At 34.7% G+C, this 14,292-nt stretch overlaps 1 protein-coding gene across 2 annotated transcripts in view; it reads right to left on the minus strand.

Annotated features, from left to right (window-relative positions):
• LOC110451279 (fibrocystin-L-like) overlaps positions 1 to 14,292 on the minus strand; it is a 120,944-nt gene that overhangs the window by 87,438 nt on the left and 19,214 nt on the right. Inside the window, exon 1 of one of the 2 annotated variants that reach the window (XM_021499198.1) lies at positions 6,574 to 6,657. The exons of the other annotated variant lie outside the window; for it this stretch is intronic. Within the exon in view, the coding sequence (XP_021354873.1) occupies positions 6,574 to 6,616 (43 nt within the window). The 5' untranslated portion in view covers positions 6,617 to 6,657. Of the gene's footprint in view, positions 1 to 6,573; positions 6,658 to 14,292 lie in introns of those variants that run through there. 2 annotated transcript variants of the gene reach the window in all.

Here is a 14,292-nt window from a genome sequence, read left to right on the forward strand (position 1 = left end):
TGTCGGTCGAGTATGCAGCATGGCTTAATGTCCCCATGACGCTGGAAAAATTATAGGCCACTGTTCAACGAAATAGAGATAAATCGTTTTAATGTCTAATTACGGAGGCGAATATTTAGATATTATGCCATTTATGTCATAAATAGTTTAACCAGTCAATAAAATAGTCACATAGTTCACTATTAAGGAGGATTGTATATCGTAAAGCAACGTTAAAATGAATTAAAATACTTCTTTTATCAAACATAATTGAGAAGATTTTCTTTAATTTGTAATTTATGATTAAAAATGGTCTTTATTTAGCATTACTTTGTCGTCACAGCTATAGGTAAAGCTCCTTCAGTGAAACGTTCTAGGTCCTGCTGGGATTTCTAATTTCGTACTCGTTTTCAGAAAAAAGGTCACAGTTCTCATAAATTGATTTCGTTCCGCCAAAATGTAGAAAAGGATCATCCCGCAATATCTACATACAGTTATTTCAATACCCTATACCTTAGCGATACGCACTAACGTACACAAGCTGAACACGTGTTCACGTGTTGTCGCGAAAAACTGAACCTCGGTCTTCAACAACAATCAATATCAATTAACACTATACTTATCAAAAATGTCCTACAATGTCTTATATGTACAACTTTTTTTACATACATACAATCAATCTCAGAACCCAAGAAAGTTCTATAAAGAGTGACATATTAGACTTGTAAGTGAAATAAAGGACTGTGACACAAAACCCTGTCGTTTCTGATACCGTATATTAAAAGATGAACGAAATCCCCCACCCCCTCACACACCTACACACACACACACACACACACACACATACTCGCATACGGATGATTGTATTTATAACAAGGTACATATGTAATAGATACTGTATGCCAAATAATGAATTGCATTGTACCATGCATCTGTTTCGTCGTCCTTCCGGGACTCTTCGTTCGTGGTACTGGCCGAACAGGTGAGAAACGAGAAAGGAGTAGGAGTGTTGTTGAAACCACTACATCTTAATGAGTTTCGAACCATAAAGGAGACGTTGTTAATTTCTAATTAAAGGATGAGTGAAGTGTGGGTATTAACAAAGATATAATAACCTAATAAATGATCGGTTACAATAACCTATAATTTTACCATTACTCACAGCGATCCGTACTAACAATATGGACTGAAGACATTTAAATCCATTTCAAAAGTTTAAATTGCAGTCTTAAGTCAAATCTATCGTATATTTCAGATCTGGATAATGTAGTTGTTCACAATTTACGAGGTAGTTGTTTATAAAAGAATCCATATACTCAAGAATGGTAGTAAATTATCAGTGTTTAATCTTTCATGTGTTAGTTGTTTATTTACAGTACACATGCTGCTCCATTGTTTTGTAAATATCCAACGGGCTTTGTTGATTCCACGTGTCATGAACAGTTAGACAGAACATTAAGTACACGCTTAAGTGTATGGTTTTACCATTTGTAAAGCCCATTCGGGTATATAATCTCGTTAAACGTACAGTATCAATGTTTTTTCTTGGTGTGTTCCAACATTCATTGTAGAGAAAAATATGTAGAATTTTACAACATAACGCAAGCATTTTGAGTAAAACGTCATGCTATATACACGAAGTATGAAACCACAATTACGATATTTTCTTCTAATCGCAATGTTATAAGTATTATTATATTTGTAATAATGGTTTTTCTTGTTTAATTCTTTCTTTGTTAACTGCTAATGTAACGTTGTAGATAACATGGACCGGTAATTTAAACGAAATGAAGATTAGTGACGATTTAATATGAATTTAATTGGTAAACTATGATAACAAATTCTTGTAACTACGTGGAATGTGAAAGAATTCCAAAAACATCGCCTGAATACAAAACATTAACATTTCGCTCAATGCAAGATAATTTGTAGATCTCAATATATACTCAATAACTTCTACATGGCGTACTGGGAAAGATCTGCATACTCGCTAAGCCGGACTGAGGAAAGATAAAATTTGGATGGTTTACTGAACATTCTATTTTCCGCTTCAGTGGAGCGGAACCTACAGAATAGCTGAGCACGTGCACGTGGTAGGGTCAGGTAATACAAAAGGGATGGTATCGCCAAATAGATTAATGATACCCCCGGATTTGCCCTAAATTCCTTGTCCAGGGATTAAGTATTCTATAGCCTATTTGCATGTCCGAAAACTAAAACACTTCTGCAGACTTAAACTAGATTTATTCGACCCCGGTTTTACCCTGAATTCCTTGTTCAGGGATTAAGTATTCTATAGCCTATTTGCATGTCCGAAAACTAAAACACCCCTGCAGACAAACATTAGATTTAATCGATCCCGGGTTTGCCCTACATTCCCTGTCCAGCGATTAAGTGTTCTATAGCCTTACTGCATGTCCGAAAACTAAAACACTTCTGCAGACTTGCATACCCGACAATTTCCATTACTTCGCCATCAAAATGACTGAGGCTTGAACTGGACTAATTTTTCTCCCTGATTTTGAATTTGAAGAATTCCGTAATCGTCATTCGGGAGTTTTTTATATTTCGTTTCGTTGCGGAAAACAAGTATGGGTTTTAGCCATTTTATCAGGCCTATTCCCTTTCTACGATTTCGTCTCGGGCAATAGCTTGATCCCGGGGAGCCAGAAATTTGCTATATCCCCACTCAATACTTTAAACTAAGTAGTGAAAATTAGCGCGCTTTGTGGAACTTGTCAGGTTCAAGACGGTATTTATATTGACACGAATGCAAAATAAAAGCAGTTCAGTGCTTTAATATGCAGCATGTGCTCCATAAAAACCGTATGTTTAAAACTAATGATAGAACTGTATCATTTCAAACAACTCTGGATCTGGATACCCTTATAACATTACATTCCAGCTCTTTAAGATTAACGCCCTAGGTTGGTTTAGAAGTTTTTGTTTGTTTGACGTCCTATTAACAGCTACGATATTTTAAGGAAGTACCTTCGTGTGTGTTATGCATGCGTGTATGTGTGCTTGTGTGTTTGTGTGTATGTGTGTATGTGTGTATGCGTGTTTGTGTGTATGTGTACTGGAGACAGGCTATGTGGTTGTCCTAGACTTTACAGATAAATGAACATACTTTTGAAATATACAGAATTGAAATTCCTATTTTCTGTCTTGCTGGTCCTGGATACATATGTGACTGTCTCATCTCACGTAACATTAAAGCATGGTAATCAGGTTTCCTACCTTCATTGCAATCTACCCGTACGACGCCCTTCGCGCTGATCATACCAGTAAACGTTTCGTTTTAAACATATTTTATTGCGATCACATTCAGCAAAAGAATTGGGCACAAGTTACATGAAAATTATAATCGCCCTTTCCTTACAATTTAATTAAACATATGTGTACATCATAAGATGGATAAATATCAATATATACATATATAATATGATTATAATTGAGTGATTACATAGAAGAAAGGTAGAGGGAATGCCAAACATCTTAGCATTTAACAGTTTGAAAGAAATATTTACTAATACTTATATATGTTCACCAATATGCTTATACAACCACACACACGCACTCTCGCACCCACTCCTACACGCATAATAGCAGTATACATGTACAACAAGTGTGATTAATACGCCCCAGCACTACAGCACCGACAGCACTAGTGATGTGCTTAGCGGTCATCACATCCAAGTAAAGATGTGGTGTTGTGGGACGTCAAGGAGGCATGTCGCGATGCAATTTGCTAAGTGCAGACGAGCACGTTGTTTTTAGGACAATTTCTATCACTGTAGTTTCAGAAACGTTGCTGACGTATATATTAATAATGAACATGTTTATTTCAATGTGGTTATGCAATAAAGGAAGTAGACATTACCTTTTAAATATTTTTATATTTTGCGTCTACTTTTAATCTATATTTTAATAATATGGTAGGACTATAGAACTATGTGATCATGCTACCGGAAAAACGGAAACATGTTACGACGAAGGAGTTCATAGTGATGTATTGTTTACGTGCAGAAATGTTAAGAACGACTTCCAATAAACATAAATAATTCAAGAACTACTGGTTATACACAACACAGGTAATGTTTCGCAGCTTATTATCGACCACTGATATAATACCACTATTCATCGATTGTAATACTTCTGATCGTCATAGTGCATTATTTAGATATATCTTCTTTGATGATAAATTTAACGGCTGTCACCTTACCTTTAAATTTCGGTTTGGTTTATGTTTAAAGTTGTGGTGAAAATTAGCAAAATATCAACATAATGAGGTGCATTTTTACATCGGTTATGCATATTTCATTTTGTTTGCTATCCATATTAGTCATAATATTTTCCTTTTACACTCACAATTCGCCGGGATGACTATTTGAGTATTATATGCATAGAGTTCATTTGTGTTCGTCTGTACCAGCCCTTTTTTCAACTTGATGCACTTTACCATGGGGCACGTCGGCACTTTCCGTAAAGGAGAAAATACTCGTTTACGGAAAGTGCCGACGGGTCACGATTGGGTACTCGTATGATTCCTGTTATTTCTACGTAAAAATGGTATTTTCATTTAGTATCATTAAGTCTCAGTCATAGACGACAAAATACGTTTGTTTCTTCAATACATTTCGTAATCAATATACAAGTTATGAAAACCAGGTTACTTGTTCACCAAGCCAAACAGTTCATGTCGTCAATTTTCTTTCAAAAAACACATTTATTGCCTTGAAAATTCATATTTACTTCGCTTCACATAGGACCACAATCCTTTGTTTTCCCTCTCATCTACTTTGCGTAATCAGTGATGTCAGAATATTATGACGCGATCAGTTGCTACGCCGCAACTGATAAATTGCAGTTCGACCTTACAGAATGATCATGGGGTTATTTTTCCAAAAACAATTCAAGTATATTGGAATGCTTAGATTTACATTAAACCGCCTCTACATAGTTCCATAACCATTATAGAAATGTTTAAAAAAAAATATGATGGTTAATGGCGAAAGAGTGGAGCCTCCTTAACGTGGCTATTCCAGCCTCTACTGCTGATAGAGTTAACATGTCACACACCACTCGTTACTGCACAGTCTGTTATACTTACTTAAATGATCGGAATGCATTCTGAATGTATTGCCATTAAATTCAAGCCTGTGTGCATTCTACACAGTAGATATAGTGTTTTCATGATCATTATCAAAGTATTCCCCAGTATATAAAACCATCTTAGCTGATTGCTGCAGCTTACTGAAACTACAAACAAAACATATCTCTAACTTGGATATATGAATTATTGTGAGATGACTGACAATTTACCATGTACCGCCTCGAGGCTATAACGGGAGTCATACAGTCCCTTCCTATCCGAAGCAACAATCAACATGCTTACTCCTGAATATGGTATGCACCACAGAGCTCAAAATGAAACTTCAACGTTTTTCATGATTAAAAACCTGATTATTATTTATCCTATCAATGATGGCCTACACACTTTACTTGACACTGAAATTTCTATTTCCTAACCCCCTGTACTTTTCTATATGAGATATCTAGTGTTTGGCTCAGCGCGCACTCCATTTACTCCCTTTTTGCTATTTGAGACTCGTTGACGTAATAGTGTTTTCAGGCCATAAACACTTTGTGAAATTATCATTTTGAATGTTATAACGGGTTCATTTGTGAAATTATCATTTTGAATGTTATAACGGGTTTATTTGTGAAATTATCATTTTGAATATTATAACGGGTTTATTTGTGAAATTATCATTTTGAATGTTATAACGGGTTTATTTGTGAAATTATCATTTTGAATGTTATAACGGGTTTATTGAACTCCTCTCTTTACGTTGGACTTCTACATATGTTTAATATAATTGAAAAAAGAAAGGGTAACATATATTTTCGTATAAGCAAAATTTAATTGCAAAAACCAATATTCTAGAAAAAGACAATTTAAATTTTGACTTTAAATATAACTGATGTATCTTAAATGAACGAAATGACCATAAGGTGCTTTAAAACTGTTTCCTTGGCTTTTTGCATCGTCATACCAAACGTCTAAACATGTTCCTTTTTCGTTGTAGTTCTTAAGGTTATAAATAAAGCAAATGAATACATTTTTAATAATATACATATGTTTTATAGTTATAAAAATTAAACAAAAATATCTCCAAGTAGACCAGATTTCTAACGCGTTCCGGCAGTATTACAAGGACTTACTGGTTTTTGTTAATGCCATAAAAACAAAAACAAAATAAAGACGAGGCATCAGCACCTTCATTTATTTGCTAATATTTCGACAAGAGGACTCCGGACATACATTCCGTATTATCTTCTTCATCAACTCGTGTGTACAGCAAATGCGCAATGTTCGAAGTCTCTTGCACTTGTGTGATACGTGCAATCGAAAGTTTGTCAACTGGCGACGACAAACACCGTAAAATCAACAGGAACTATTGATAATTCGATTTTAGATTGATAGAGAAACCAGTCGGGTTCCAAACGTAGAAATACAATTATTACACTGTTTGCAGATGTTAATTTCTATGTCATAGAAATCATGGTTATAAATGAATATTTTCTTACCTGCAAGCAGCAGCAGCAACACTACGGAACACGCACGATGCATTATTCCATAGATGCTAATCGTTTCGCTGTTGAACTATAGAGGTGGTATACCTCTATTCTTGCCTATCGTTGAGCGCTTGAGTTTAAATACCCGATCAGCGCAGTCATGTGTATCGGTTATACTGTATGTGTGTATTAAAATAGAACCTTATAAAACATAAACGCTGATATGAACACAACATGTGTGGAACAATAGGCGGAAGAACACGTGCCTTATTATGCAAAGTCGTCTCGGAGAAATGTATTGCGGTAACCGATTCATTCGGAACAAATGTTTTGCAGCAAGTACTTGGCCGAGAAGAAGTCTTTTAGGCGTCGAACGAGACAATATTGTAAATATACAAAATGTATGGTGTTTGATCTGAACATTTTTGTACCATTTACGATTTGAATCACGGATGCTCGCTAAATATCTCAAATACATAACACAGGAAAAGATATTCTTTATCAAATCATATTAATCAAAATTATGCATAAAAGAAGATCAATATGTTATATTGAACTTTGTAAAAATGGTCATTTGTGGAGTTGTTGCCAAATTTGACCCCTCCTACCACGAATTGGTCTCCGGGCCAATCTTATATAAAAAAAATATGATGGCACACACGTAAACAAACGTTACATCAATGCTTTCCTTTTTAATATATGTTTTACGTAAAGTATCGTTAAAAAGTTTCCTATAAATTGACAGGACTTTACACGAGTTTTAAACATAATTGCAGTTGGTCATCATATGCAAGTTTACGAGACAATGTTCCATTACCCATGTTTAAATTAATTGGGAACACCTGTCAAACGACAACATTTTCACAAAAACACTTATGTACAATATTGCTTTTTTAACGATGTAATATCTCATTGTTATCGCATGGCACAGTTAAACATACTATAACAGAAATAAATATTTCAGGAACGAGAACATACACTTTTAATTACCTGATCACGTTAATTGGTTTGAACTGTTTGAACATTGATATTACAAAAGGGGTTGATTTCATATAAAACGCGTATTCAAGAAATCAAAATCGTCCAATAGTTTAACTATGGACGGATTGGTCGAGTGGTTAACACTCCGGCCTTTCAGGCGCCTGGTGTTCGATCCCCGAAGTCGTCGTACGCATGGATATTCAGAGAAAGTGTTTTTCTCCTGCCCACACAACTCCAACAACCCAGATGGAGTAAAAATGGTCTGGGGTTGATGTTGCAGTATCTGTACTGTAGCATTCAAGTGAGGTGGCACTATAAATGAGGCCGTTGTAAGCACGGCCCCGCTACAAACAGAACACATTACATCTCCAGCACACACGCATACATATTCACATAGGGAGATATTACCCAGGTAGCTTAGGACTACTAGTTTGTGCCTGATAAGGCAGCTCCTGCGAATTTCTAAAAATTGTATTGATTAATGTATATGTTAATTGTATTAATTATATATCTATGTACTGTAAAACACTTTAGAGTGGCTTATGTTGTAGCTAGATAGGGCGCTATATCAAATGTTGTTTTTACAACTATTATTATCTGTACACCTGTACAACACTAGATTTGTCCGTTAGCCGCGTGTCCATCAAAACGACGTCACTGCTGCCCTTTTCATCACACTAAGTCGTGTTACCATGACGTATTAAAATGACAAGACAAATGCAATTTGATAAAATGGTGTGATGAAGAATAACGCTTAATACGTGTCATGAAATGTATTTGATGCAAACTACATAAACCTAGTTTTAATCATTCCTAATTAGTTGGGATACAGAATGGTGTCGATTTTTACATTACTGACAGGGTCAGAGTTTACAATATGCTCTATATATACAATATAGACCTACTGGGCATTATATCATTTCTTTTTCGCAACAACTATTTTTTCTTCATTGAGTACACAGAACCCTATGACCTCATTGTGTTGATGGACCATTACGGCTCGGTTACGAATTAGTTTCTTGGAAGAATAAGATGTTTCGCTGTCATGTATTTCATAATTCATCTGCACGTGTGCAAATCAATGCATTACGTGACCTGCTTGAAATTCGTGACTGGAAGAATTCCTATACCTACTGAACAAGTGCTTCGTTGACAATTTATCGGTCAAACGTTTGTAGAAGTCAATAATCTGAAATTCATATTGAGTGCTTAGACAGTGCAATAGCATTGTTATAATAAAATGTTTCATTATGAAAAAGACAAAGCGAAATATACCGATACATCAATTCAAATCGGAAACAATAGGAAAATCACGTTTGACCCCAATAATGACTAAAAGCAAGAACACGTGTACCCTATAATTGTGACTGATTGGGAGAAGGCATGGTGCCAGGACAGGGCACGCACTGCTGGGTCCTAATACAATATGACACCATGCGCTGGTAGGTAATGATAATATCATGGTGGGGACAAAAACTGTTTTGTAAATATTTGACAGAGCGTGTGATAAAAGGTAGAGTATATGTATACTAGTTAGCCGTCTCGGTTGATCAATGAACAGATTGTGACGAGGCTATACCTGAATGTATACCTTTTTCATGAATACCCTTATAGACCGGATAAAACACCTACTCATGCATAGTGTACACGCATGTAATGCTGCTCCCGAATTCTTCTATGTAACAGTCACACGATTCATTGCTCAACAATGAGAAACACCATCTGATGACGTTATAAATTCTATTTTAAGAAAACTTTGGTTGCAGAAGAATGGATACAATTGCTAGCTTTACAACATATGTGACATTCAGTCATATCGCGTCAATGTATTTTGATTTCTTGTGATAATGTCACAAATACAATGACTATCGCTAACTCGTATGGCCAGCTGGACCGATCGTGCCATCTCATTCATTATCACTTCGTTCTGACGTCACAGCAGAATCTGCGGTAGAGTCATGTTCTTTCTATTGCACTTGTGTGCTCGAACAAAAACCATATCTTCTGCTAAACATCAGTACGTTATCAATTATCATTTGAAGAGACCAGGTTTCGTCTGACACCCTAACAGTTTCGACACCCGTAGTTCTCATTCGCCTAATTTCTACTTTTTTTGGTATCTGCGTATAAACATGTTCTTCTCCCCGTGCCATAACCCTGTGATAAGTGAAGAATGTCATGTTATTTATCGACGTTGTGACACTCCAGGCACAAAACGTTATTGTAATACTTTAAGTCAAGTAATCGACATATTTTAATGTATTAAAATAACATTATTTGATTTCGTCCGATTTAACCAATACCTCATATTCTAAAACGAGCAAGCAATCCGTTCTTAAACGACATTTTTGTGTTTTCTGACCAGGGTGATAAAGACTATGTGGTTGTCTGTTTGAACTCCATGTATTAGTAAAAGTTTTGTAGCATTATGTGCCGATCTTATTATTTACAATAAATAGCACAGTTGTCATAATATGTGTACGACAGAAATATTGGACATCATTTTTGTTAAGAAGTATGTGCATCCTAACATGATTTGGTGTATTTTGCCCTTTAAAAAAGTATATTTAAGGAATGACCAAGATTTTGTTTTGGTATATATGGTATATACCGAAAAAAAAGGTGTACTTTGCACGTCATCATTTTTTTTCATTTTAGGTATATACGATATATAAAAAAAAATATTATGGGGGAGATAGGCAAAATTAAATTATATTTTTTTAAACACTTTTTAAATACTAAGTTGGGTTTTTGTAACGTCTTCACTTCGATTGAGTGTCTTCTTAGTTTAAGTATTTGTTTAAACTGTTGATTTCGGATTTCTTTTTTTGAGAAAATTGTCAAGTACATCTGTACTACGCGTACGTGTGTATAGCGTGTGTGTGTACACTTATATTTACTAGCCACCTTGAACCACAGGCAGGTCGGGTATAAACATTATTGTAATAAGTGTGGTTAGTGTGTACGACTATAGGGTGGACTATTATCTTCATTGTACCAACGGCAACAGTTATACAATCTAATTTCAATATTATGGTCATACATCATATTTCGTGACGTTTTCTGCAATTATTGAGCTATAATTATGGAGAGGTTTCTATAAATATAAGCCCATATATCATCTGTAACTGGAAACATATTGGAGATGTAATTATTTAATTTAAATGTCACAAATTAGATCTCAATAAACATAATTTAAACACCTCTTTATATATATTTAGTAAATATATCAGACGTCCATTCTATGGTCGAGAATTATGAGGTACTTTACAACAAAACATGGTATTTATTATCAAAATTATTCTTATCTAAATTTTTAAACATACAGAAAAAAATGTTACCAGTGATAGAAAATTGAGGGTAATGATTTAATTGGTAATATTGCGTAAGTTAATAAACAAACAGGCCCCGGTTGCGCAAAAGTTTGTTAGATTTGATCAGTGGTTAGAGGAATATTTGAAATACGAATCCAACGAAGACAAGAACATCTGACATCATTTGCTGTTATAGATTGGTTAAGACAAATTAGGTTGATGCTTTTTTGAGGAATCTTTCTGCTTTGGACGCCATTGCTTCTTATTTACAACATTTAGAAATTGTCACTGACCACTGGTTCAAGTGTACCAATGTTTGAGCAACTATCACCAGGAGACAAAGTAACAATGAAGTGTAAATTGTACATGGAATCACGTCTATCTATGAACTTGAGTCAATGATTGTAATACAACGTCAATCAAAACATAAATGAACTGAAGGCAAGACAGATATATCTAAACGAACACACAATCATCTTGGAACCGGTAAATATAATATCATTGTAGTCCCTGTAACAGTGCCAGAAATTGATAGACATAAGACAGATGGTTGATACTGACATCGGCGTTTTCTCACGCAGGGCCCTAACAGACATTTCCAGACAATTGTGGACAATCATGGAGTCGCGCTTTCATCAAAAATAGGGATGACGGCTTTATGAAAAATACGAGATTTATACGATTAACGATTGGTTTAAAAATACGTTACAACAATATCATAATTAAAACGTTGTGATAGACAATTGTAGTTACCGACAACACAAACAAACAAGGTTATAACAAAACATTATATTTGCACACAGTTGTACCATTTTATGCCACGAAACAGTCAACCCAAACAACTACCAATAGTTGGCGAAACGTTGTAGTGGTATACAATCATCTACACCTCGATTTCAATAATTTGGTAACCAAAACATACAAGCAAAGGTGTAACAGGGCGTTAACCTTTTCACCACTGTAGACCATAATGGACTCATCCAGTTCAATGCTTGGGAGAGTCTACTAAAGTTACATAGGGGTGAAAGGGTTAAATGAAAAGTAATCTGTTGTTACCACATTACGAAGATATGACTAAAGGTGAGCTCATGTGTAAATCGTATTGATGGTGAAGCTTCACTTCGGGAAATAAACCTGGTCTCGTGGAACTAGAAACTTGGTATATCACTAAGGCCCATACGTCAAATTTGCAATATAATGTTAACCTACTACGTGATACTTGTTTGGTCGACTAGCTGTTGATTTTACAGATGAGATAGTAATGGCATAGTAATGTAAATGGCGAATATCTCCCTGATGGATAGAGATTTCTCCCATATTTTCGCTTATCATCAAACCATTTGCATTTAAATAGAATACGATTATGGAACAGATTTTAAAACAGTCAGAATAGTAATAAAATTATCGGTATATTTTACATATATTCCGGCAAAGTTTAAAGGCATATAAGCTTACAAATACAACATTGCTTTGTTAGTAACGTATGTCGTAGTGGTATTCATTAGCCGGTAAACACTATATACACACAGACAATAGTCTAACGGTATTGGCTTACGGCCCATTGTCTTTACAAAGTATCAATATATCTCTGGTTGTCCACTCCAACTGTTAAATGGGAGCAAGCTCTGTGCGTAAGCTTTGTTATCTTAAGGAAATTTAAACATGGAATATTTATGTTATGTGTAGAAATATAATTGAATAAAATATCTACATAATACAAAATAAAAAATGTATCCTGATGACTCTGTATATGATATTATATATATAAAGCATGCTGTAGTAATGATTTCTTTTCAGTACTTTATTTTTTAAATATACAGCTTCCATTACCCCTGATTAAAAATTCTGAAACTCATACCAAGGTTAGATAAACATGATTATTTGAAACAATGGCGGCGAGCATTAACAAACTTAATATAACGAGATGCATATCACTTAGATATGGGGCAAAATAGGGTTTTTGTTATTTTATTTTTTGTTTGGAAAGTAATTACAATTGGTGAAATATTCATATCATTGATAATTGTGAAGTTATGCATTGAAAATAAATTTAGTCACGATTCACTCTGTGAATGGTTTCAATATCTTATCTGTAATTACCCCCTTATGAGTGCCCTCGTTTCAGAAACTTGGTGAAACATATCATCGAAACACAACAAATGTATGTTACGTTAGACCTATGTGATTCTAAAATGGAGTAAAATCGGAGGATTATTTAAGACGATGAAGCAGCTTGTTATGTTAATGGTCGTCGCCATTTTGGGAAGAAATAGCGGTAAGTGATTTTATCATTATTAATTAGATATTTCATAACTTATGTTAATTATAAATGCGTATATATTGGTGGTGAAGACCACTCAGGTCCAACTATATAACACTAAGGTACATAAGGTGAAGTTGTAATTGATATGTCAACGACGGAAAACATTTGTTCGTAATATTTAAGTCATAATGAGTGAACTATGAAAGAATAGTGTTAAATAAATTACTTATTAATCAGGGATAACTATACCAGAATACTCATGAATTGTGAGTAACTCTACTATTCCGTCTTTGCGTATTGCAGAGTTATCTTCTCTTGGGAGCAGGTATTGATTGTTACGTCATTGGTTTGTGTGAGAAAACTACGTCGTTTTCTCAAAAATTGATGACGTTACTCTCACAAACAAGTGACGTAACAATCAATACCTGTTCCCAAGAGAAGATAACTCTGCAATACGCAAAGACGGAATAGATTGTTTGAGTGATTTCGATAATTTCAGCAGACAGTGATTACGTTTTATTGAACCGATCAAAACATTGCTCAGCCTAATTGTGTTAATGCGGCATTATTTAACTGGCTAAACCAACTATTTAACCCATACATAAACATTCTGTAAACTCAGTGTATACATTAAGGTCCGGTTTGAAAAGTTATTCTTTTAAACCACAGGCAGGTAGTATACAGTGTTTAGTATACACAACAGTTTTTAACGAATGTGGTTTATAAAGGCCGATGGTTGTTGTAAACAGTGTTTAGTGTACTGAGCGGTTATCAAAATAAGTGTCTTATAAGTCAAGTGCTTGTTGTGGAAAGTGTTAAGTATACAAAGCGGTTATTAAAATAAGTGTCTTATAAGGTAGATGCTTGTTGTAGACAGTGTTTAGTATACAGAGCGGTTATTATAATAAGTGTCTTATAAGGTAGATGGTTGTTGTAGACAGCGTTTATTATACAGAGCTGTAATTAAAATAAGTGTTGTATAAGGTAGATGGTTGTTGTAGAATGTGTTTAGTATACAGAGCTGTTATTAAAATAAGTGTCTTATAAGGTAGACGTTTGTTGCAGACAGTGTTTAGTATACAGAGCGGTTATCAAAATAAGTGTCTTATAAGTCAAGTGCTTGTCGTGGAAAGTGTTAAGTATACAAAGCGGTTATTAAAATAAGTGTCTTAT

The sequence above is a fragment of the Mizuhopecten yessoensis genome, unplaced genomic scaffold (genome assembly GCF_002113885.1).
Source record: "Mizuhopecten yessoensis strain PY_sf001 unplaced genomic scaffold, ASM211388v2 scaffold5913, whole genome shotgun sequence".
NCBI classification, from domain to species: Eukaryota; Metazoa; Mollusca; class Bivalvia; order Pectinida; family Pectinidae; genus Mizuhopecten; species Mizuhopecten yessoensis.